The sequence below is a fragment of the Meriones unguiculatus genome, chromosome 3 (assembly GCF_030254825.1).
Source record: "Meriones unguiculatus strain TT.TT164.6M chromosome 3, Bangor_MerUng_6.1, whole genome shotgun sequence".
Taxonomy (NCBI): Eukaryota; Metazoa; Chordata; class Mammalia; order Rodentia; family Muridae; genus Meriones; species Meriones unguiculatus.
In genome coordinates, this window is record NC_083351.1 from 155,114,196 (window position 1) to 155,141,405 (window position 27,210).

Sequence of the window (27,210 nt, forward strand, 5' to 3'; positions counted from 1 at the left end):
CCTTCCATACATAATCCCAACATACTTGCTTTTATTCTTCATCTGGACCTTTCCACGCCATTATTGGAGTCCTTCCTCCAGGCCCACGTGATTCCTTCTCCATGCTAACCCATCATGGTGTCCTTCTCTCTTCCTGTCTGTCTGTTAAAAGCCCAGGAACCTTAGCCATGCCTACCTTATTCTGCTCTACACAGGTATAGGCCATTTAAATCAGCCAATCAGTTAGGTTTACACAATAAAGATAGGTATATCCAGGCAACAATATACAAGCATCAGACAGACCCCAACACTATCCAATGGTACAACAATCTCCTTTTAGATTCTATATCTTTAATTTTTACCTTTTCCCAAATGGCTTACTCAAGGATGAGGCTTTAGTACATAGACTTAAGAGGAAAACAATTGTCATCCCTAAGCTCCAAGAACCATCTCACTAAGAAAAGTGCACTCAGTCTATTGCCAAGAGTCTCTGAAATCTTAACTTAAAAGTTTTGAGCTCGTATTTTAACAGAAAAAAAGAGAAACAGGAGGAGGGGATCAAGAAGGAGGAGTGGGATGGGGTCAAAAGAAAGTTGCATACTTCCAAAATATAATGGTAGACAAGCATTGATATAAATTCCTAGTCCTAAGTTGGGTAATCAAGAAACAACCCCCCCAAAAAAGCAGGAAGAAAGAAAGAAGGAAAGAAAGAAAGAAAGAAAGAAAGAAAGAAAGAAAGAAAGAAAGAAAGAAAAGCAAGAAAGGAAACTGAACCAAAAGAAGACTAAAACCTAGCAAGGAAACATTAAATTATAAAGCTACTGTCTAGCATTTAAGGCATTCTCTAATGCAAAATAGGCTCCCACAGCATAAGTCCACTCTGTTCTATTACTCTGCTGCTGTTACTTATATGCCTAGTCTCTAGACTAGGTTTGCATGCTTCGTATATCTTCTGTTAGCAAATTTTACATGTTTGTGATGTCTGTTCCTTTCTGGAGTCTGTATGTAGCATTGAGTTTATTCGGATGGCTCCACAACATTTTACCAAGAGATTCTTTCAGGTAGACCAGCCACACAATGCACTACCTGGTCCTTCAGGTTTTATTTTGAAATCTTGGTAGAAATCTCCGTGAAACTTTAACTCTTGCATTCTGTATTCTTGCAAAGATGAACAACACAAAAGTCAACCAGTAATGTGTACTTGGCCCAGTTTTGAACCATGGTTACAGTGGTTTCTAAAAGCATTATTTGCTAAACCTAAGGAGAAATCCATAATAACTCTGAACATAGAAGGGCTCTCTACTGTTCTCTTTAGAAATGTCTTTTGGAAAAAAAAAAATATTACACTTCTCCATATCTGAGACTGTGATATCAATTGCCTCTGATTCTTGAGGTGTTCTTGTAGCACCTTTCTTATGGTCTTGGTAGACAGGACAAGACTTAGGTTTTTTTGTTTGTTTGTTTGTTTGTTTTTTTGTTTTTGTTTTTTTTTGTAAATTAGTCACTCATAACTTCCTTCCTTTACACATGTAACTTTTCTTCCCAAACTGAACAGCTTTCACATTTCTGTTTCTTTTTATTCTCAATTCTGATGGCAAACTTTGCTTAAAAAAAGCCAGTAGTATCTGTACAATAACTTGAGTGTTTTGCTGCCTTGAAGTTTCCATTGTTTTATTAAGCAGTCCACCAACTTTAGATTCAACTCTTGAGCCACAAGTTCTGTGCCACAATGTAGCAATGGCCAATTCTAGCATAGTATCTCATAAAATCCAATTTCCATTTGAAATACCATCACTGTTACTTGTTTCTACTCTCACTCCCATTAGCATTTTGATCATCTCAGCTCTTGTAGAAGTGCCCAGCAAGTTCCATAACTTTCTGCACATTAGCCTAATCCTCCAGGTTTTTGCCATTAACCAATTTCAAAAGTTCACAGTCTCAGGTCAAGAATCCCTATCCTTAAGTGTCAAACTTCGTGAAGTCAATTTCCCTTACTAAAAAAAAAAAAAAGAAGTTATAAAAATCAGCTTTGAGAAAGAAGAGACTAAGCATTTCATAGTCCCCTCTCCATCCAGGCATGAACTATTTATAGCCTTGTGCAAGACCACACACTTGGGGAGGGTTTGGGTGGGTAAAAAGTATTTGACAGAGCAAAACTAGACCATCACTAAGATGTAAAAAGAATGGTGAGGAAGAAAGAACAAGGGTGCTACTTTCCACATGGAGACATGGAGCACATACCTACAGGGACAGAGACCTCCCACTAGACCTCAACACTCCAAGGCTACTAACAGTATCTCAGAGAGTCATGTTGAAAACAAAGCTTTAACAAGTGACCCTATTTGGAACATTTAAGACACAAAGTATAGCAACCACAAAGAAGCTTCTGACACATGAAAACCACAAATGGTCATTAAACCAGATCTGATCATCCTTATCAATCAAGTACTGAATAAAATTTAGAATCAGGAAATACTGCTGAAGGTTCTTTGTACCTTAAGGAAGTATGACTCATAGAAGAAAATGCAGCTCATTCTTAATTTTCTTTCTAGGGTTTCCAACTCTTTATTTGTGGCAGCAATTGCAAACTAGCTTGGCTAGGTGAAACTGCCCACATTTAATGATTGTGGTTTACTGAATCATTCTGAAACATTTATCAAGCTCTAGGGATTTCAGCTGGGTCCTGGGTTAACAACTACGACCTGTAGTGGCATTGTAAGATGACAAAGAGGTAAAAAACAATTGAGTTATTCTGATATTCTAACGTAGTTCCATTTCACAGTCCATGCTAATATTTGGGTGAAAAGGTTATTTACAGAAATTTAGGTACTTGTGAATTCATTTCTATAATACATTTTAATTTCTGAAATGAGAATATAATTATATCATTTTGTTCCTCTTTCTTTCCCTCTAGGCCTTCCCATGAAATCCTTCTTGCCTTCTCATAAATTCATGGTCTCTCTATTTTTTTATTGATATTACATACATTTCTAAATACATAAATACAATCTGCTCCATTGGAATAATGTTACCTGTATATATGTGATACACATTATCACACATACACATATTGCCAAGGGCTGACCTCTTGCTATTAGATAACAAATTTGAGGATCTCTTCCCTGAGGAAGACCATTTCTCAAATCCTCTGTGAATTCTCCAGCAACCCATAGGTTGTTGACTAGTGTCATGGCCTACCAAGCTTTCCACCTCCTGTGTTAATAAGTATGTTAGTGTCTTCATTGTTGCAGTCCTGCTTAGACAGCATGTTGCTGTCTTCATGGATGTGGCATCTCTCACATTCCTAGATGATACACCTCATGACAAACTTCCCATTCATCTTGTTCTTACAATCTTTTAAAAGCCTTTTTCATGAACATCTCTGAGCCTAAAATGCAGGAATTGCATTTGTGAGTTAACCCTGGGCACCACACTATCTCGTTTCCTACATTCTGACTGGTTGTGGTTTTCTGTGATCTGTGATGATCTTTTCTTTTGTTACTGTTGTTGTTTTTTGGGTTTGTTGTTTTTTTTTTTTTTTTTTTTTTGATCCAAAGAGAAGCTCCCTTGATTAGGGCTGAGGACCACACTTATCTGTGATGATGAGTATAAGGAAAAATATTTCCATGGTAGTTAGGAATTGTGCTGCTTTAGTAAATTGGCAGTTTTACGTTCTCCAAGATGCTTGGCTTTTCTAGTCCTGAGTTTGTGGCTAGGTTTCCAGAACAGCATGGTTTCTTCCATATTGACAAGGCTTAGAGTCTAGTTAGTGAGGTTTGGGCTACCACCAAGGTATGAAAGTATCTCTTGCACTCTTACGATTATGGTGCTACCATGGTTGTTTGAGGGTATAGGCATTCTATGGATGCTTTCATGGCACCTTCGGATACTGTAAAAGCTAGTCTTCAGGGAGCAAGCTTTCAGGTTAAATTTAGCTTGGGTCCACTGGGTTCTGTCTCCAAATACATGGTGTCTTCATCAATAGGGATTTCTACCTTTAAGAGACTACCAGGGAAAACAACAGTAGCCTATAATATTTTGGAAGTATCTTGGACAATTCTTAATGGCTCAAAAGGCAACTTCTGTTTAGAGTTAAAGTTTTGTTAGATAATCTCTGGCTATTGGGGGGACACTGTGGGCTCTGATGGGAAGATTTCATTGAAATCATTAACTTATATATGAATATACCTTAATGGATTTATATGTAATTTTAGGTACATAGAAATGAAAACTTAAGACACTTTCAGACACCTTTAATGTTATTCTAACCTCCTTCCTCATTCTGTATTTAACACTCCCCCATCTCCCTAATCAAAGCCCCTCCCACTTTTCTATTTCCTCCTTCAAAACACTTTTTCTGTTTTATTTTTAAGAAATGTATGTGATGTGGTATATATTAAAGAACTGTTGCAACCTTTCACTTAAGACCCTGTTGTGATCTGAGATAATTATATATAGTACAGAGACTTCCAGGAAATCCACTTTGAAATTATATCTTATGTAAATGGAAGACTGTTCTTACACAATGGGTGGCATTATTAAATTCAGTTAAAACTACTTTCTTTCTAACTCTTCAGTTTTGATTTAAATTAGTTTATCTTTGGTCTTTAGCATCTCACTTAAAACATTAGTGTGCTTCTTCCTCTAGGGACGTTCATTTATACTTTCCCATACGAAATGTAATTCTATCAGAAATTGTAATATTTCTCAGTGCTCCATAGTACCCATCATCCAAAGACCTTGTGTGCACTTTGAAATATGAAATTGGTAGTATCTATAATATCTCTAACCTTGGGCCAGGCAACTGGAAAGGATTCTTTAGGATTAGAGATGGAAAAAAAAAAAAAAAAGGATTAGAGATGGAAAAGCTAAATGAATGAGAGCAGGAAGAGTTCTCTAAATGTGACTTTGAAGAAAGGCACTGGTGCAATATTGTGGGCATTTATAAATGACTGAACACCTGAGGGATTTGGTAAGCTGAGTATCTGCTACATTCTAAAATAACATAAAAGATGAATGAATTTGAATTTCTCATTAATCTGCATATCTGATCTTTCTCAGGAATTTCCGTTAATCAGTTACAAATTACTACCGCCCTTCACTGCAGTGAGTGGCAAGTTTAGCAGTTAAAATAATAATAATATTAGATAGCTAGAAGGTCAAAAATAGCATCAGATCCAACATGGCCTTGATAACCAAGTAAAGAATTATAAGCCTTGTCTAAAGTTATTAAGAAGATTAAAGTAAGGTTGAAGTTAAAAAGAAAATATCCTTGCTTGAAAGCAGAATGTAAATTTTATGATGGTATCCAGACCCATGAAGGTTTGTATTTATAACAATGCATATAGCCAGTCATTGTCATATCTCAGTGATTCCTAAACACATGATTGTGACTTCTAGAAACCCTATCTAGTAATATAAATTAAAAATTTTAGTGTGGTAGGGTAAAATCAGATTTGTGATCAAATATCAATATTTAGATAGAAAGATACTTAGATAGGTAGGCAGATAGATAGACAGACAGACAGACAGACAGATAGATAGATAGGATATATTGACATGGACACTATATATCTGTAAGTAGTTGTATATGTGGAAGGATAGGATAGATAAGATAGCCATTCAGAAAAGACACATAGAAAGAAGACTGACAGGAAGAAAAATTTGTATATTAATCAGTCCATAAAAATATGTGAAAATAAATTTAATAGAGTACTTGTTATTTTGTAAGTGCTATAAAGTAATAAAGAGGATATAGGTAAAAAAAAGAAATAGTACTCAAAATATATATAATTTCATTTTAAACTACATTGCTAAGTGAATTGCTATAATATCACAAAATGAAATTGTGAACAAAGAAATTCTTTTCAGCTGGGAAATCCAAATAGGCTTCACCTCATAAGACAACAGAAAATAAAATAGCTTTTATGTAGAAGAGAAAGGAGTTTTCACTTAACATTAGTTTAAAAGATAATGAACATATTACTAAAACACCTTTAAAAAGTACTATTGCATTTGTATTCAGGACACTTTTTATTACGGAAATAGATAAGGCTAACGATTTTAACAGCTAAATGCCACAATTAGGTGCCATGCAACTTTAAATGAACTGAGAAGTCAGTGTTGGTGCTAAGACAGATAAAGTTTCATCCAAGGTAGTGAGGAACTTTGATAGAAACTAAAAATTTATTTAGTGCACTAACGTTAAGTGTCTGAGTTTTGAGCCATAGTAATTATATATGCCTCATACAGTTGTGCGTCATAGGGAATAAACAAACATGTTGCTACGAGGTGTTTGTGAAATATGCAGTGGTTTGGGAATCAGCATAAGGCTGATACATAGTAATAATAAGTGCTTGAAGAATTATACTTGAAAACCTAATTTAATTTTCAATATATGTTAATAATATACTGCAGGTACCAGAGATCTCTAACTAGCAAATAGGGGTATTTTTGGTCTTTTCAAGGATAATCTGAAAACAAAACAAAAAAAAAGTAAAGACCAAGCATACGGAAAATCAGGAGAGACCTGCTATGGAAGACACCGCAGAGCTATACATGGAAAAATGTGTCTACACAGAAGCCTAGCTAATGCAGAATGTAGCAAAGAATATAATTTCACCAGAACTGAGAAAAGTTTGAAACAATTTAAACAAAACAAACAAACAAACAAAAAACTTTCCTAGCCTTAGAATCCTGCAAACTGAATTCAACAATTCTTCTAGTGAGTGTCAGTCACTTTGTGGAGCATTATAAACAGTTTATGGTCAACAACAACAACAAGAAAGCTTTAAGACACACAATAGTAAATTAATTGCATTATTCCCTATGACCTCATCTTCAAAATAGCATCAATGACACAGGGAAGTAACTGAGGAAGGGTGATGAGACTCTAGTAATGAATTCTTTTTTTTTTTTTTTATCATGAGAAGATGATTGTCACCTCCTTTTTAACAAAAGAAATGTATTTTAGGATATGGTGATGTTTCTACAGGCAATATCTCAAGCTATTAAGAGTCAAAATCTGTATTGAGATGATGCTAAGAGCTAGAGTCATTTGAACTCTAGCTTTAAGGATTAGAGTTTAAAAATCAAGAAAAATCACAAATCAGAAACTGAAGAAAATTTAAATAGAAAGATAGAACTACAGGATTAGTAACTGTGCATTAAATCTGATCTGGAAGCTAATCACATACAGGGCAGACTAAGGACATTGAGACTGTGTAAATAGTGATAATAATATAATTTCTGCCATTCTGAAGCCTTTTCTTCTAAGTACTGCGCTTTTTTTGGGTCTCGTGGTTACTACATAAACCTCATTCTCTTTCACCCTCTAGACTTGCTACCATGATCACCTAGGTTCAAAATATACAGCTCAGAACTAAAAACAGGGCTTCGCTCATTGTCCCAGTGCTCTCTGTAATTTCATTTTCTTGGCCACATAATCAGGGGTTTGACTCCTTCCATGTTTCTGTTAATTTTATTAAATGTTCAGAAATTTTTAAGATATCCCAGTAACTAACTATACAACCTTTTTATAAGATGAAAACATCTTTGAAAGTCATGTTATCAGTTTATAATTTCATTTATATTTATTATTATTTTTTTCTGTGTGAGTTTTGTTTTTGTTTTCTGTGTTTGAGACAGGGTTTTTCTGTGTGTGGCCCTCATTGTCCTGGGACTCGCTCTGTAGACCAGGGTGGCCTAGAACCAGAGATCAGCCTAACTCTACCTCCTGAGTCCTGGAATTAAATGCTGTACCATCACCACCTGGCTTAAATTTTATTTTATTACTCTTTAATCACTGCTTGGCATTTAAAGAGTTTTTAAGTTTTCATCAAACATTTTGTTAGAGATGTGTGAATTCCCGTCTTGCTTTTATGTTTTCCTTTGATGTCACTACTAATTAATATCTAGGTGATCAGACTTACAGATAATGTAAGTTGTTGGACATGAGCTACTAACCTAAGAATCTGTGTGTCCCCAAATCATTAGATACAAATTTGAGTCAGTCATATATTTATCATAGCATTTAGAGTCTAGTTATTTTTTCTGCTTGAATTTTCTAGATATTATTTTTGCCTAGAAAAAGAATTGTATTTGCCTGAAATAATCTGACTGGTTCTGTTTTCAGTTTCTAACATGCAGCAGCCAACTATTTCTTCATTTATTGCAAAATTTTGCCCATGTTTTAACTCAGTAACGCTGTATGTTTCTTTTCTTGCAGTTCTGGGGATTAAATGGAATGTCTTATGCATGCCACAAATGCCATTTATCTGTCTGCTGCTTACTTTTCCACGTTTCTTTTTATTTAATGAGTTTAGTTGTGAAGCCATTTGATCATTTTAATCATTGAGACTTAATAATTTGTTTGAATTCTCTGTGCCATGGTTTCTAAATCGGCAATATGAAGACATAGTCCTTACAAAGATGTGGTAATTAAATATATTTAAACATTTAGAATAGGGCCCAAAGCAAGAGATACATTCCACAAGTCTTGGTTATTTTTTTGGTATCTTAGTCTCTGTTAACATATGTTAACCATTCACAACTCTGTGAAAATGCTTTTTGAGAACTCTACTTTTTGAATAAATACAAGAGCTGTTTTCAGTTACTCAGCCAGAGTGCTGAAAGAGTTATTCTGGGAATTAGAGTTGAATGATTTCTTTGTATACAGTTTGAGGGAAACATCAATCTGATAAACATTAATATTTACATATCCACCCACATCTAAAAATACATAGTTTTCAATTAAAACATGGATGTCTGATAGCACCATATAATATTAAGGAAAGTAAGTCCAATTATAAAACAGCGATATCAGTACTTTCATTTCTATTGTTACAGATAACAAATTAGGACAGTCTTGCTGGGCAGTGATTCAGAGAAGCAATAAAAGCAAAGAAATGGGTGCTAAAAAGAGACCAAACTTTGTCATCAAGAATCTAGATTCCCTTCCTTCAACAGAATATGTGATTCTCCCTGTCTGATATTTTTTCTTCCATTGTTTGCTTTGATGTTTATTTTAAACATTTCCCGCTGTAAAATAAAAGTCTAATTTAGATGTCATATAAAGAAAGGTATCTTCACTTCAGTCCTGGCCAGTTGTCATCACAAACTTGAGATCCTTTGTGTACATAGTGTTCAGCGTCCTCTCTTTAAGGTGTGGCAACGTTGCCATTTTGAAGAGCTAATGTGAAACACTCTTGTGCTTTTGATTAGCTGCCTTCCTAGGAGAACAGCATTGCTTGCGGAAGGGTCTTAATTACAGTTTTATATAAACTGTAATTCCTGGAGAAAGTCACATGTGCTCAATTTTTGTTATTTGAGATGAGTGCATCTAAAATTGATAGGAAAAGCTTGAGTGTTCCCAATTACCACTCAGAACACACGTGCATGCTCTGTGTGCTTCTCGGTGTAATAACTCTCCCAAAGAAAGAAAGAAAGAAGAAAAGAACAATGCAGCAAAATCACTTAACAAGTTCTGACTTCATTTAGTGGATACTGTCATCTCCCCAATTTCTTTTTTTTTAATTTTGTCTTTATTATTATTATTATTAATTATAATTCATTCACTTTGTACCCAGCTGTAGCCACCTCCCTCATCTCCTTCTTGTCCCACTCTCTCACTCTTCTCCCCTATGTCCCTCACCTAGTCCACTGATATGGGAGGTCCTCCTCCCCTACCATCTGACCCTAGCCTATCACATCCCATCAGGGTGGTCTGGATCCTCTTTCTCTATGGCCTAATTAAGCCACCTCTCTAGGGGGAGGTAGTCAAAGAGCGGGCCACTGAGTCCCTGCTCCTCTTACTACAGCACACACATGGAGACCCGAGATGCCCATGGACTATATCACAGCAGGGGCTTCTAGGTTCTCTCCATGCATTTTCCCGACTTCAAAGGTATTTATCTTACCTTGATTTTCATCAGAATGGCCCTATGTAACATTTGTTTAAGCAAATGATTCTTTAATTTATATGATCAAATCTTTAAAATATTTTTCACTACTTACCAGTACACTCTGATTTTTCATTAAGTAAATGAACTTTCACTACCACTGATAATAATACAAAAACACAAAACTCTAGCATGTCCTGTGCATGTTTTTTTTTTTTTTTCCTGTACTCTAGCATGTCCTATGTTACAGCAGCTAGGCCTCTCCCATCTCCTAGATCACTGATGACATAGCCCTGAGTGCTTTGTATGCCTCTCAAGTGTTAAGAGGTCCCTGCCACTGGCCTTGGGGAGGGGCCTACCTCACCACCTACTCTTTGTACTGAGTGGATACAAATTTACTGCCAATCATCCTCTCTTGCATGCATTTATATCCCCCCATCCCAATTTTGGTAAAATGCATGATTTTTTTCCTAAATTGTATTCCAAATCCAACATTCAAATTTCACGTTCCCTTTTGATAGCCATGTTTCACAGGTCACCTGGCAGTTTTACAAGCTCACTTCTAAATCTGCCAGCTCACTATAGCCTGACATTGTTATGTGGATTTATTCTGGCCCTGAGAGAAATCGGCCGCTATGCCAACAATAAGTGCCATTTAGGATGCACAGGGGTTTAAGGCCATTTTCAGCTGTCCTACCCCAAGTATAGTAGTGTGCTACAGCCCTAAATCTGGCCTTTCAAATCCCTTTTTATCTTGTTTTCAAATTTTTCCATACTGTCTTCAAGAAATATTTGAGTATTCTAAGTTAATATTTTAAAATAATGTTTAAGTTATTTTTAAGGGTACTATTTCAACTATCACTATGACTTAAATTTTCAAGGCCTTTGGTCATTTTGTTTAAAAAGATTGTTGAAAATTTTAATTCATTAAATGTATGTTATTCTTTAAACTAGAAACAGGAAACTAAGTGACTCAAAAAAAGGGGAGTGATGTTTTATATTTATGTAGATATATTTAGTTAAAAATTAAAATTGAAAGTTTTAATTTCAACTGCCAAGTTGAAATGCAGGCTGTTTTAGCCCTGCTAAATTAAGCTTTAAGCTCTTGCACCTTGATCATTTCCTAATTGGTCATATTTCTCTTCTTACACTTCACTGAACATTTATGTAAAAATTTGCATTTGCTTCTTAAATTCCCTATTATTTTATTTTAGCCCAGTGTATATGTAATTTGGTACTCTATTGCTAATGTAGCCTACACACTTAATTTTGTAGTTATTACATAATATTCTTATCTCCTAGCAAAATTATAAACCCATGAAAAAAATACCATATTTTCTTGTGTTCAACCTTTAATCTGACATGCATGTGAATCATTTGTTAATAACAAAAACATCTGGGGTAGAAGTGGTCAATAAAATAACTCAGTAGTAAAGGAAAGAGAACTGATCCTCATAAATTACCCTCCGACTACATGCTCATCCAAATATGTATAAATACGAGAGACAGAGATGGGAATGGAGTGGAGAAGGAAAGGAAAAAATTTCTCTGTATTGGACACTGTTTAAACTTTACAAAATTCTAATGAGACATAAACTTTGTGCCTTTTTAACACGAAGAGAGCCAAATGAAGAAAGATTTTGTATAATTTACTCCACACTACATAGGTAATATGTAATTCTTTACAACTTTGTCTCTCAAACACTCTTGTATTAAAAAAATTAACATGGGCCTGGGAATGTGGCTCAGTTATTATTTTGCTTGTACTCTGTATACCAAAACCAAGGAAAATATTGTTGTTTCATGAAACTGAGAGAGGAAGATGTATTACCTGTGAACAGCTGTTCTCACTTCTCATGTTCGGTCAATCTGTTAGAAAAGCTCTACATGAATAGTTATGTAAGTGTTGTGGATAATCAGCACCTTTGTGAGGGAAGAGTAGAAGAGATAGCGAAGAAAGTTCTTCTTCAAGGTAATGGAAATTTGCCTCTACAGTAGTACTGACAAGAAGGCTACTAGCAATTCCTGTTATTTTTATCCCCTTAAGTATAAATTTAAAAATACCAAACAATGAACTATGAATATAGCTCCTTGGTAGAGTGCTTGCTTAAGTGTGTATGACACTTTAGCTTTAATCCCCAGGTTCATTGAGAAAGTGAATGAATGAATGAATGAATGAATGAATGAATGAATGAATGGACAGCATTCTTATAGGGCAACATAAGCCTTAACTTTTTGCTTTTATTTGTCAAAATGAAAGCCAAATAGGTTTACTAATCACTATTTTTCTAATGGTAGATGTAAGATGTCAGGAAAGCGTCTTATTTTTAAATTTTACTTCTTAATTTTTTATTTATTACAGTTTATCCACTTTGTATCCAAGCTGTAGCCCCCTCCCTCATCCTCTCCCTCATGCCCTCCCAACTTTGCCCTCACTGCCTCTTCTTTTCCCATGCCTCTCCCCTAGTCCACTGATAGCAGAGGTCCTCCTCCCCTTCCATCTGACCCTAGCCTATCAGGTCTCATCAGGACTGGCTGCATTGTCTTCCTCTGTGGCCTGGTAGGGCTGCTGCCACTTCAGGGAGAGGTGATCAAAGGGCCAGCCACTGAGTTCATATCAGAGACAGCTTATGTTCCCCTTACTAGGGAACCCACTTGGAAACTGAGCTGCCATGGGTTACATCTGAACAGGGTGTCTAGGTTATTTCCATGCATGTTTGGACTATCAGTCTCAGAAAAGACCCCTGTGCCAAGAATTTTTGGTTCTATTGCTATCCTTGCGGAGCTCCTGTCCCCTCCAGGTCTTTTATCTCTCCCTACTTTATAAGATTCTTTGCACTCTGCCCAAGGAATCTGCTTTGATATCCTGCTGGGTTGAGTCTTGGAGAGGTCTGTGGTAGGCTCCTGTCCTGTTTCAGGTTTTCTCCCTCTTCTGATGTCTATCCTCTTTGCCTTTCTGAATGAGGATTAATCATCTTACCCATGGTCCTCCTTGCTTAGCTTCTTTAGGTATACAGCTTTTAGTATGTTTATCCTATTTTGTATGTCTAATATGTACTTATAAGTGAGTATATAGCATGTGTGTCTTTCTGCTTCTGGGATACCTCACTCAAGATGATCTTTTCTAGTTCCTACCATTTGTCGGCAAATTTCATGATTTCCTTGTTTTTAATTGCTGAGTAGTATTCCATCGTGTAAATGTACCACAGTTTCTGTAGCCATTCCTCAGTTGAGGGACATTTGGATTATGTCCAGATTCTTGCTATTACAAATAAAGCTGCTGCATGGCTGAGCAAATGTCCTTGTTTTGTATTTCAGCATATTTTGGATATATGCCTAGGGGTGGTATAGACTCTAAGATCAACAATCAATAAATAGGACCTCATGAAACTGAAAAGCTTCTGTAAAGCAAAGGACACTGTCATCATAACAAAACAAGTGCCTACAGACTGGGAAAGGATCTTCACCAATCCTGTATCTGACAAAGGCCTAATATCCAGAATATATAAAGAACTCAAGAAGCTATAAATCAAGTAATCCAATTTAAAAATGCGGTATAGAGCTAAACAGAGAATTCTCGATAGAGGAATATCGAATGGTACAGAAACATTTAAAGAAATGTTCAAGGTCCTTATTCATAAGGTAAATGCAAATCAAAACAATCCTGAGATTTCACCCATTAGAATGGCCAAGATCAAAAATTCAAATGACAATACATTCTGGAGAAAATGTGGAGAAAGGGGAACCCTCCTCCATTGCTGGTGGGAATGTAAACTTGTACAACCACTTCAGAAATCAGTCTGGTGCTTTCTCAGAAAATTAGGAATAGTGCTACCTCAAGATCCAGCTATACCAAAAAAGCATCTTAACAGTTTAGTCAGTTAATCTCAGTTATCTAGCCTTTTTTTTTTCTAATTAAGAAATTGTGTGCCTATAAAAACAATAGATTTTTAATTTTTTTATTATTACCTTCACTGACCCTTTTTTATATATTTCCAAGTAAAAATCCTAAATCCTGTTCTATTTAACTGCCATTTATTAACATAAACAAGGAAGCATTGTTGCCAGGGAAAGAGAAAAAAGGAATTTAACCTCTCTTTTCTTTCTTCTCAAAGTCTGAAAGATAAATTGTACTGATTCTAAATGAAAGAAAACATCAGCAGACTGGACAGATTTATTGAGTTTGCTTGTAGCAAAATTAGTTTGTTCCATTTTCACATACTTTTTCTGGTAGTAAATGTTTTAATCTATTGATGTCATGAAGAAACGCTACATTAGCTATAAACTAGACAGAGTACTCTGTTCAGTGACAGGACCAGTAATATGTGTAGGGCAATAAACACTTTGCAAGACTTTAATGGCCCTGAATTCAAATAGATAATATATAGTTCACTAAACTGAAGGAGAAGATTCATAGAAGATGGACGAATCCTAAAAATGCATCAACTAACTTGCACATAATATTAACACATTAGCTTTACAATGTTAGAAGGAAACTATGTTTGGTGTTTAGATGACAACTTCACTTTCAAAACATTGAAGCACACCTGTGATTTAAACTGGTCTGTGTTATAGTGTGCAGTCATTCAGTTTCTAAGAAGTGAATATTTTCTGTCACAACTCTCTCTTCTTTAAAGTTAGCAGGCGTATTAGTAGAGAAAAAAGCTGGACCAGGCTCTGATCGATCCATGTAGAATACATACATAGACTGGTGGTGGGCTGCCATTGTTGGTGGCTACCATATATTAATTTGATAAATATAATAAGCCTAAAAACCTGTCCCCACACTCTGATTACAAATGTATACATCAGTCAGGCATGTGGTACACAGCTATAATCCTAGCACTCAGGGAGGCAGAGGCAGGCAGATCTCTGTGAGTTTGAGGCCACCCTGGTTTACAAAGCGAGTCCAGGTCAACCAAGGCTGCACAGAGAAATTGTCTCAAAACAACAAACATAACAACAACAACAAAGAAACACAAAATGAAACAAACAAACAAAAAAAATGTGTTTACTTGCAAGTAGAAGCTAGGTTCTCTAGGCCACATACTATTAGTATATAAATTAAAAACTAGATCAAATTTACAAATGAAGATGTTATTCAACAGATCCTATTTGTAATGCATTTTAACCCACTGACACTTAAAGAAAGAAATTCAATACTTGCTACTTTATTTTCTAGATGACAAAAGTATCTTGGTATAAATTGACTTGTAAACGTGTCTCCTGATAATGTAGAACATCATTTAGTTGAAGTCTAGGAGCCAAGTTACATCTTATAAGTCCCCAGTTCTGGCTCTTTCTGGAGCTGGGAACTTAATAAATATCTCAAAAGTTTCCTACCCTATTTTTCTTCATCTGTAAAACTGTATTATCAAATTCAGCTGGCAGCTCAGGGTGATAATGTTGAGCTCCAGGCATTGTTTTAATCTTTAGATGGGTCCATAGTAAGTGTTTCTACATAAGGCTTGCACAATGCTGCTAGCTCTGGTGATACATACCTCTAGTTTCAGGTATGCATATGTCCAACCATACTTTTAAAGCTCCCCAATGTAAACTCCTATGTCTTTAGTTGGCATTATATTTAAAAGTTCAGTGGATGGAAGAAAGCATAGTAGCTGTTTCCTCCACCTTTTTAAAAGTGTTTAGTAAATTAACAAAAAAACATAAAACGAAAACCAGTAAATCATGGTGCTGTTTAAACATTGGAAAATATAAACTTCAGCATAGCTTTGTAACCCACACCCGAAGCTACGTTTCCTTTAATTTCTCATTTGCTAATACAAATGAAAAAGTGTCGTAGTTCGAGAGCATGGGAAGTGGAGAAGTCTCGCATCCTAGAAAACCTAACACATCTTAAATGAAGTAACCTCTCTGCTTTAGGCACCCTTGTAGGTGCTGAGGCAGAGCACTGACTAATGTATAGAAACATTACTCTCTAGGAGATTAACAAAGCAAGTTCTGACATGTGGGTTCCTGAGAAAATATATTTTCCATCTGAAATGTATTTTTTTCTTTGAAGTTACATTTTCTAAAATGATCATGTGATATAGTAGATATGCAATGTTCACGAAGTACTGACATTATTATTAAATTGAAAAAGTTTTCACATATACATGAAATTAAAATTGCAATATGATTTTTTTTTTGCTTCTGTTTCATTGGATAATTCTAGAGCTGGAAAAAGAATGCCTATTGGTAACGGTGCAGACTGCTCATGCAGGGGTCCTGAATTCTGTTCCCAGAACACACATCAGGCAGCTCATAGCCACTTATAATTCCAGCTCCAGGGGCAACCAATGCCACTCACATGCACACACACACACACACACACACACACACACACACACATACACACATGCACACACACACATGCACATACACACATAATTAAAAACAAAATCTTTAAATAAATAATCTATCTTTTTTATTTTTCCAATCACCTTTTTCTTTTTAATTTTGGCTAAATAAGTAGAAGAAAAGGTTAAGAATGAAGGTTATAAATTGCAAATATCAGATCTACAAGTAGCTGGTTATATGATTTCTATACTCTGTTCATTATTTATTATAATGATAGCAATAATCTTAAATAATGTGAATGTGAGTATTGAACAAGATGATAGAGATAAGACATCTATAAATAGAATACTGTAATGTAACTGTCAACTGAACGATACTAAATTTAAGTGTGCTTAGAAATTCGCTTCTTTTCTAGCAGTTGACTTTAGAATATTTCTGCAATATTATGTAGAAAGTGAGAGGTTCAATTGATTTATAAAGTACCCACAGATGATTTCATATTCCTATTTATCAGAAGGAAACACATGCTTGTCCATCTTAAGTTTGTTTATACAACTGAAGAAACTACACCAACGTCACATTCACAACCACTTTTCTCATTGTTTGAAAGTTTGTCAGTGCAAAGATTGGCCACAGTTGGAATGGGACATTGAGTTAGCAAGTTATCGTGACAAAACACATAATACTGAATTCTCTGACTCCGGGAACCTCTGAGTATTTTCAGAAGAACAGAGAACAGTAATGAATGTGAAGTGTTCATATAGTAGCAAATGAGGGCTGGAGAGATGGCTCAGCTCTTAAGGTTAGGCTCACAACCAAAATAAAATAGTAAATGAGACTATATACATGAAATGAGTTGAAGTAGAGCTCAGACATTATGGCAATAAAAAATAATCCAATGAGTTCTTTTGTTTGGGTTGAGAAGCTCACAGTATCTTTCATGTTTTAAGGGTTGCTAAAGCAAGCAAACAAAAAAGAAGTGAATGCCCATGTGACCACGCTTATTTGTAGCCAAAGTATATCCCATCTGCCTCTTCTCAAAGATGCTTTGAAATCTCTGTATTCAATTACTGAATGCCTTTCTCCCTTGGAAATTGTGTTTAAATTTAATGAAACTTATTTGGGCTGTTAAAGGTCAAGAAGGATTTCTGAAAAATTAGAAGATGGTTTAAACTAAAATGGTTTAAAATCTAAAGACTGAACTTGTTCTATGAATTGACTTCTATATTTTATAAATCACATACATACATACATACATACATACATACATACATATGTAGATAGACCCCAATCAAAAGTGGATGTGGAGAGAGAGCTCAGTAGTTAAGAGGATTTGCAACCCTTGCTGAGGGCCCGAATTTAGATCTAAGTATTGAAACGGTAGCTAAATACTGTTAGTAACTCTAATTCCAAGGTATCTGATGCCTTCTTATACACTCATGATCACCAGGCATGTATTAGGTACACAGACAAAAATACAAGCAAAATATTCACACTCCTCAAATGTAATAAGTACATACATTTAAATGAATGATGATTGTAAATTCATAAAAAATTATATATTTTCTACTAAAATTTTTTTATAATTTTTTATTTTTTATTATTAGTTACATTTTATTAACTCTGTATCCCAGCTGTATCCCGCTCCCTCATTCCCTCCCAAACCTTCCCTCCCTCCCTCATCTCCTCCCTGCCCCTTTCCAAGATCATTGATTGGGGAGGACCTCCTCCCCTTTCATCTGACCCTGTTTTATCAGATATCTTCAGGACTGGCTACAAAGTCCTCCCCTGTGGCCTAGCAGGACTGTTCCTCCCTTGGAGGGTGGAGAGGTCAAAGAGCCAGCCATTGAGTTCATGTCAGAAATAGTCCCTGTTCCCCTTGCTATGGGAAACCAATTGGTTACTGAACTGCCACGGGCTTCATCCGAGTAGAGGTTCTAGGTTATATCCTTACATGGTCCTTGGTGGAGTGTCAGTCTCAGAAAAGACCCCTGTGCCCAGATATATTTGGCCCTTGTGGAGCTCCTGTCCTCTCCAGGTCATACTAACTCCCTCTTCTTTCATGATTCCCTGTACTCTGCTGAAGGTTTGGTCATGAGTCTTTGTATCTGCTTTGATACACTGCTAGGTAGAGTCTCTCAGGGGCCCTCTGCGGCAGGCTCCTGTCCTGTTACTTGTTTTCTCCTACATCCAATGCACATTCCATTTGTCTTTCTAAGTGAGGATTGATCATCTTATCCTGGGTCCTCTGTCTTGTTTATCTTCTTTAGGTGTATAGATTTCATTATGTTTATCATATCTTATAGGACTATACGAGTGAGTATATACCCTGTGTGTCTTTCTCCTTCTGAGATACCTCTCAGAATGATCTTTTCTCGATCCCACCATTTGGCTGCAAATTTCATAATTTCCTCCTTTTTGATTGCTGATCTACTAAAAATTTTAAGCTCCAAGTTAGTATTTGTTTCAGTTCTAGAAATCATATATGTAGTATTTGTTTTGATTACTAATCTTATAATTACCACATACAAATAGTGTTTTGTTCCTTTGTCTAATGAATGCAGTCCTAAGTTTGCTGAGGTTTCGTAAATAACCAGAATGTGTTCTACTTCCTCTATATTTTGAGGCTAGCTCCACAAATGTTGACTTTGTTGATATTAGTTGTTTTCCAACCTTCATGATTTGATTTTGTGTGGGTCTGTTTAAAATGCTTTTCCCCATGTTCCTGAAAAACTCTTATGAATAACTTGCCCTGAGTGAATGAACATCCTGAAACTCACCCATTGTTAGACTGTAAATTTCCCAAAGTAGGGACCTATTTGGTCATAACATCGATAAAAGTTCAGGGTTTTGTGAGGATGTGACTATACAGTAGTGTTCAAGGAGGACATAGTTAGAAACTGTGAGAGTTCTGAATCCCACCTCTTCCACTTGTATATTTTATTTATCTATTTTTTTTCATGTGAATACCAGCATTAGTTACCCAGAAAACACTGAGTGACAGTAATTATTCACACCACAGAAGGTTAATGAGAACTCTAAAAGTCAAAAGACATGGTTGACATTACTTATAGATATGCTATCAGAGAGAGGCAGCACAGGACGTACAAAAGAATACACATATGGTCTTGTCCACAGAAGTGACTGTCTTCATGTTTTGTTTAGCAACTGTAAGTCCCACATAGTTATTATACAGTACTGACAAATCATTGCAACAAGGGAGCTATACTACTAAATGTAGTATTGATTTTAAGTATTTCCAATAATAACTTTGAAAAATTATTATTTACACTAGAGCTGTTACAAATAGGTTCTCACAAGAGTCGGATAATAGCCATTTTCTTTTAAAAGATGAAATTAACAGTTTGAAAGGTTTTACTGATCCATCAATGAAATAGAACATTAGTACAAAATAAAGAGCCATCCCTTTGTCTGCAGCATCTATAGATACTATGTTTAAGTGTTTAAATTAGAATGTAGCTGGTGAAAGCATTTTATGAATTATTGACGTTTTCAATCTCCACACTCCAAGATGAAATTCATTAGGAGGGGTTAATTTTGGATTCGCATTGTATAAAGCCATTGTAATACAAGGTGCTTAAATGGCACTTTTATTCACTGGTGCATGGGTATTATTTGAAGAGCATAATTTAGAAGCTGAGCTGCAGAGATTACTCCTGTATCTCATTAAATAAAGAATTAGCACTTTGTTTACTGAAAGAGACAGATGTCTGTCAGAATTTTTGATATGCAACACACCAAAAATTTTAATGAACCTCACAGATCTTGTTTCTATTTACTAAGGAGATTTTGTGTTGCCTTGCAAATGAAAGAGACAATCATCTGTCTCAAAAAACTGAAAGAATAGACAGGAGGGCTGGAACAAAGGTTTCTAATAAAAAGACTAATCCGGTTTTTTGTTTTGTTTTGTTTTTGTTTGTTTGTTTGTTTGTTTATTTGTTTTGCCAAGAAATTTAGAACCCATTTCCTCCCTCTTATTCTTATTAGAGATGTTATGTATCTCTAACCCTGTGAGATAATATCCCAGAAAAGGAGGGTCATGGAATCCCTTTCTTTGAAAGTATCACTGAAGAATCGCAAGTGTTATTTGAGGTTTTTCTATGTGTTATGCCCTGGACATGAGTAGGCCATGTTTTATAAAAGGTCAGTAATGAGCAAGGTCAAAGAATACAATTGAGTCCCAAAGCTAACATTAACCATAGAATATGTGCCTCTTTGTGCCTCATATTCCTCATTGGAAAATGTAAAATGAGAATGACTTTCTTCAGGATCTCATATTAAATAAGTGATAGCTGTGTGTCAGCTTTTTTCGAGTCCTTTAACCTTTCATTTTTTTGTTAACTCTTTTCTGGTAGTAATAATAAGTACCACATGCCAGTGATGTTTGCTGACTTAAATCTGGTGACTCCAGAAAAGACATTTCTTTACAGTATGATGTGCTATTAAAATAGAAGCTGTTATGGTGGACTTAGACTATGCTCCTATAGAGACTTCGAGCATGATGTAATCAGCAAACTTTTCTCATAGATTGATGTTTGGGTGTTACTACTCAGGATGTTATAGGTTGCCCAAATGTATTTCAACATTCTAAGATGGATGTAACAAGAAAAATAGTTCTGTTTAAAACACTACTGCACTTCAGTAAAAATAGTTCATATTTTGTATTGGTATTACAAAATATGTAATTATGGTATTGTAAGTATATTTTTGTTTGTGCGTTACAGACATATAAAGACATCATGAGACTATAACTTTGAATCTTTATATTGTATATAGAAAAGTACACTCTAAAACTTACATTAGAAAAGACAATTTAACATTAGAATCAGATACAATTTCATAGATTTCAGTTATGGCAATAACAATATTTGGTATACAACAAATTTGCTTCTCTGTAATTTGCAGTGCAATATGATGAAACTTGGTAATGCATGGGTATGTTCTCTGATCCATACCTTTCTAGTTAGAGAATGTAATTCAAAAGTATTCCACATGGTACAGAAATGGCTTGAACTGATAATATCTTATTGTTCTAAACAAAATGCCTATAATGTATATTGGTTTTCTGAACACTTGAAAGCGGAAAGAAAATATGTATTAGTTGGCTTTTTTCAGTGTCTTCCCTCTGTAAAAAAATAAAGTTATCTTTTAGTTGTATCGGTCATTTACTGAAACCACAGGATATAGCTTATAACATTATGCTTGATGAACGACAATAATGAAATCACTTTAAGGAAATATACAAACATAGTTACCAAGGCTGAAATGACAACAAAACTACTTTCAGGATTAAAAGTGAAGAGAGTAGAGGCAGATATTTTTTTTCCAAGGAGATTGGAAATGAGAAATGACAGTTATAATGTCAGAATTCAGGATATTGAACTGGCTAAAAGGCAGGAGATTCTAAAGAAGGCTAAGCCACAGTTGTCACCATATAGTTCATTTATTTATGGTATCATTACACAGAAGAGAGAAGGGGACACTTTAGTCCTGTGTTTTAAAAGTGTTTTAGTCTGTTTTATGTGAATAAATTTTTTCTATCAGTTCAGCTGGACCTTCCACTTTTATGTTGTTTCTTCCCAGTTTTACGTTGAGAAAGTTGGAGATACCACTTCCTCATATATTTTATTTTCCTCTAATCCACTAAAATATTGACACATCTTACATAGATAATGACTTGGCTCTTATGACTTTACCTGGTTCACCACTTATTTCTCCAGCAAGCTCAAAATACCTAAACACAAAAATACCTTCATTTGAATTAAAAGCCTAATTCATGAACTTTTCATTAGGTGCTTATTAGGTGCCATCAACTGTTACTTCCAGAAGACACGTTCATATGCGTGTTTCTCATGTCCATTTTATTTGATTTTCCAGGGTAGCTTAGCTTCTAGCATTAGACTCAGAAATAAGCTAAGGCTGGCCAATGCTAAATGTTACCAAGCTTTTTACCAACAAATTATGTCATCTTGCCAGTTTTTGTTATGGAAATATGATTTGTGTGAGCTTGTTTCGACTTAAATTATAGGACTGCTTTACTTCAGTCTTGAAAATAGCAAATAAATGATGAATGAGCTACAGCCAGTCACGACATGGCAAGACCGTAGTAATTATTCTCCAAAGTAGAACTGCCTAATCGATCTTAATTCCGAGTAGCAGGAAATAGCAAAGCAACAGTGTGGCTCGTTCTACAGGGCATGCCAGGTTCCTAGAAACTAGACTAACACTAAAAGGTTAAAATAAAAACTTTATCAAGTAAGAGTTGAGGATAGAGAGGTCAAATATCTTTGAAAAATAAAAATTGAAGTGAAAGAAATTCACACAATGTAAGGACTGCATGCTTTTAATACTTTAAAAGTATACCGTAGTACCCTAATTTAAAAATAAGTATATTTTTTTGCATGTTTGTAAGACACTTATGGGGCTTGAGAGCCAGCTCAGCTGTTAGTAGGGCTTACTCTTCTTTCAGAGGACCCAGTGTTTGATTCGCAGCACCCACAGTAGGCAGCTCACTAACATTGGTATCTCCAGATCCAGGCACTCCAGTAGCCTCTGCCAGGACCAACATACACTTGCAGACAGACAGACAGACACTGACACAAACATACACATACACAACTAAACACGTGTAAATAAAATAAAAATTTGAAACACCTGAACTATCTCTGACAAACACATTAGGGTATTTGTCTTTTACGTGAAAGAAGGATGAAGTTTTGGTATTTTAAAATATAAATATTTTATGAGTAATTTTCAAAGTACTATGGGAAGTTAAAAAAAAACAAAAAACAAACAAGAAACTGATTAGTTGGAAATTCTTCTTTGACTGGGAATTGAAAATGTCAACTTTACCTTCCCAGGCTCAACCTTGATTGTAATGAACATCAAGTTCAAGCTTTTAGGTTCTCAATTGAGTCAATTTTAGGTTGCCAGTTGTACTTCCTTTGTATTTTTTGGTCAAATTTTGAAATGAATCTTTTAAGTTAAGCTATTTGATTCTAAGGCAAAATTAAAGGGTGTGTAATTTTAATGCTTGCTGTAATTAGCTGTAATAGAGACCCGCTGAACTGTTGCAGGCATAGGACAACCAGCCTGAGTTGGTAAACATATTTGCCCACTAACCAAAAGAACAACACTTCCTGGACTTAGGGCCACAAGAGTGTGGCGGCAGGAGTGGAGGCAGCCTGGCTACTGGCTTTTTGCTCTCTGTCTTCTCCCGTAGCTCAGGCCTCAGAGAATTTGGATTATCCAGAAACAGACACTGTGACCCAACTTGTAATTGTCATGTTTTTCTTGCCCTCATATCTCCTGTGGTAGCCATGGAAGAAGATTCCTCCAGCTCAGGCCCTATTTGCATCACAACAGAATGAGCTTACTTTGAGAGCTGGCAGGGTCTAGCCCTACCACCCTTTAACCCTCTCCTAGTTCTGGCTTTCCTTGGGCCCATAGTGACCCGCAGCCTAACACTCACTCAACAGAGAATAAATGATCTGATCGACAGTAGCAATACTGGAATAGTGGTTCTGAGAGAATTGTAGAAACGATGTTACAAATCAGGTGTGTAAATAAGTAAGATGCAACATTCCTGTACACACACACACACACATATGATGTGTATCTGTGCACATATGTGTATACTCATGTACATTCTATAGGTTGTGTTCGTACCATATCTTTCCAATGTAGGATACTACGCTTTCAAAGGAGTCTATAAGTTTTATTTTGAAAGGAACCAAAACCATGAGAATTATAAAAGCATAGAAATTGCACTCAAATATAATTATTCAAACCCAGTATTTATTGTTCGTTTTTTTTTTTTAACATCAGTGGCATTTTCAATTTATTTGCGTATGGTAAACATGATCACTTCATCCCTCTACTACAATTGCCTTAGTTTTCCAGCATTTGTACTGATTTTTCATGTTTGTATTAGGAACCCATTCTTTTCCCAATCTTTGCCTTTTTCAGGTTATCCCCTTTTCCTCATTAAGATGTAGGCGAATTGCTTCTACTTATACATGTTTTCAGGGTAACGAAGGTGCCAGTTAATGATTTATGGATACGTTACATTTTCTCATTTTTTATTGGAACCTTTAAAATCACAAGTCACACGTACACATAACATTTGAGAATCTCCTCTTCTTCCTACATGTTGACTCTGTTAAGAATCTCAGAAAAGGCCAAACAGAGGCAGTAGCTCATTATTTGCCTTAAAATTCTGGTTGAAGATTTTTTTTTTTAAACAGTATTTTTTCATCATAATGTCGGGTGTTGAGGGGTGCAGGCGAAGATTGTTTATAAAAATGCTGAGTGCATTCATTCATTTACTCAGGGTAGGTTCCACCTCCGTTTACTTGTAGCGTCACACGTTGGATTTCTTATAACTCTGACAAGGTATCCAAAGTCCTAGGAAATGAGTTGCAGAGGAGTCTCCTCTAAACGTGTCGTCTCTGTGAGATTCAAAACAAGCAGAGCTATTCTAGCTATTCTGTTAAATAGTGATAGCCACTATTCTATTTGTAAGTGAAACTAACCAAATCGTTTGAACGTTCCAGTGTATAAACTTGCTGATCTTTCTTTCAAATGTAACTACTGGTGTTCTTGTTATGATTGTTGCAATCCCCATATTAATTTTTACAGTAATTTTTGATGTTTATGCTGTATGCTAAAGCTTATAATTATTTTGAAAATATTTATTTTTGTGAAATGTTTTTTTTTAAAAAAAACATAGTATTCAATTAAGCAAGCATGATTACAATAAATAATTTACTTTCAGTTTGGAAAAGGTGAATAAAAACTGCTTGGCCAATACCGTACCATTAATCTATTCTCTTTTCTCCTTTCTCTCTTTACTTCTCTCTCTCCAATAGAAGTGGAACAAAAAGGTAATTAAATACCTTTCATAAATTATATACTATTTATAGGCTAAGTTATTTAACAGTTTAACATTTAGTTAAATAATTTTGTTATTAATTCTTATTTTATGCAAATTTATTGACTACTTCTGCTGCTCAACTTCACTTTAATCTGTTTTACTGACCAGTGATGGTTTGATCCTTTTGTCCTAACAGAGATTATTAATTTAACAAAAATCATCAACACTGCATTTTATTCCTCTTTATCTGAAACTAGTAATAAGAAATCCAGTGGGCATGGTTAATAATGATTGCTTTAGGTTTGTTCCTCGGTCTCTCTTAATTTCCCTTAGTTCTGCTGTGTTTTTCCTTCTGCATTAACCCTTAACTACTAGAGAAAGGGGAGAGGATATTCTTCTTAATTATCCTGAAAGACATTAGTGTCTGTGGCCACACCACTCTGAGCACACGCAGTCTCCTCTGCTGTTAGCAACCAAGGGCCCATTATTAACAATAACATAAAGCTTATGTACAGTTTTCAGTCAGAGAGTAACCTGTTTTTATAATAAAAGGTTCTATATTAAAACTCCTAAGTTTTATAAGCATCAATATTATTATTGACCAAAAATTTATAATGGCCCCATCTTTGCAGAGTTTGAAGGTCAACTTTCCCCACAAAACTTTTCATTTCTTTAAAATCAAAACTTTGAATATACCAGGAATGTCCTTTCATTTCAGCCATCTTTAATGCATAGCTGACATTCGTCCTAGACTGTTTTACAGGAGTTCTGTGTTTCTAGTTACTACTAAGGAGCTAATCACTAACACTGAAAGGATAATCCTTTATTCATTAAAAAACAGGTCAACATCCAATTCCTTGTGATTTCCTCATTTTTTTTTTTCACTCAGGAATATTCTAATAATCTCAAACCTAACTGCGGACTGCATGGTTATTTTTCAGTGTGTTTGCCTTGCAAATAGTTGCAAGCAACGCTTCCCAGAGCAGGTTCAGCAGGACACAGTCACCCAAAGTGACTCCATGGAAAGGCTTCCAGGATCAAATTGTGCAGCATGCTCACTCACCCAACTTCTGATTTAGAGATTCACCAATGTGCTTGAGCTAGTATAATCCCTGCCACGGCTTAATTTATTATCCGTGTCCTAATTGAATGTGGCTACGGGTCCCTTTTCTCTTTGTGTGCAGCATTCAACTGTGCCACATCTTCTTCAAGAACCACCCTTTGGGAAACGTTGCTTTGTAGCCCCTTCATTTCAGATGAACCTGCCAAGCTTCCTTACCACCATACTTAACAATGTTCTCCAGTGATTCATACTAAACAGCAAAAAGAATCAGACGATTCCTGCCCATTTTCCTTCTGAAGTATGAGCAGCAAAATAGAGCAAGTAATCTTGTTTTTCAATGCTTTTCTCATGTAACAGTAAAAGGTACATGTTTTTAAGTTCCAATAATACTGTACTTAACAGGACGTTTTTAACTGATTAAAATCTAGCTCCTGGGTTCTTTTCTGTAACCTTTCACCCTTTCTTCTTTTCTGCTTCCTCCTTTCCTTTCTTTCTCTCCCTTTCTCTTTTTCCTTCCAGTATCCATCCATCACTCATCTTTAATTGAATGGGTTGCATGCTCTGTGTGTGTTGCAGCAGCTTTGAGATTTTTTTTTTCTTTCTTTTTCTTTTTGGCTAGAAGATTCAGTGGCCTGTGTTGCAGATCTTTTCTTTTCCTTTATTTAAGTAATAATAATAATGTGAGCTATCGCTTTTTAGTGATAAATAGCTATTGAACAGCCAATTTCATCACAATGGAAACAGTGGATTATCATTTTCAAAAGAGATACAGTTCTTCAGTGAACTAAAGAAAGCATCATGTGTGAACTTGGTACTTTGTTATATGTCTATAGAACTCATAGACATATGCTACACTCCAGACATGCATCAAAATATGTGTTTGCAAAGGTAAAAATCAGAAAAGCAGAGCTTCTTCTATAAAGGCTAACATTTTTCAACAAATGATATCAAACTGTTTGAAGGCAAAAAAAAAATCCAAAATTATTGTGGACAAATGCTTTTTAATAACAGAAAGGGACGTCACAAAATAAGTGGTGGTGGGTATCGGCTATTAGAGTTGCATTCTGTTTGCT

At 35.5% G+C, this 27,210-nt stretch overlaps 1 protein-coding gene across 22 annotated transcripts in view; it reads left to right on the plus strand.

Moving 5' to 3' along the window:
• Adgrl3 (adhesion G protein-coupled receptor L3) overlaps positions 1-27,210 on the plus strand; it is a 780,523-nt gene that overhangs the window by 443,649 nt on the left and 309,664 nt on the right. For 16 of the 22 annotated variants that reach the window (XM_060380826.1, XM_060380806.1, XM_060380808.1 and 13 more), the window contains exon 8: positions 25,070-25,084. The exons of the other annotated variants lie outside the window; for them this stretch is intronic. In XM_060380826.1, coding sequence (XP_060236809.1) covers positions 25,070-25,084 — 15 coding nt within the window. The remainder of the gene's footprint in view (positions 1-25,069; positions 25,085-27,210) is intronic. 22 annotated transcript variants of the gene reach the window in all.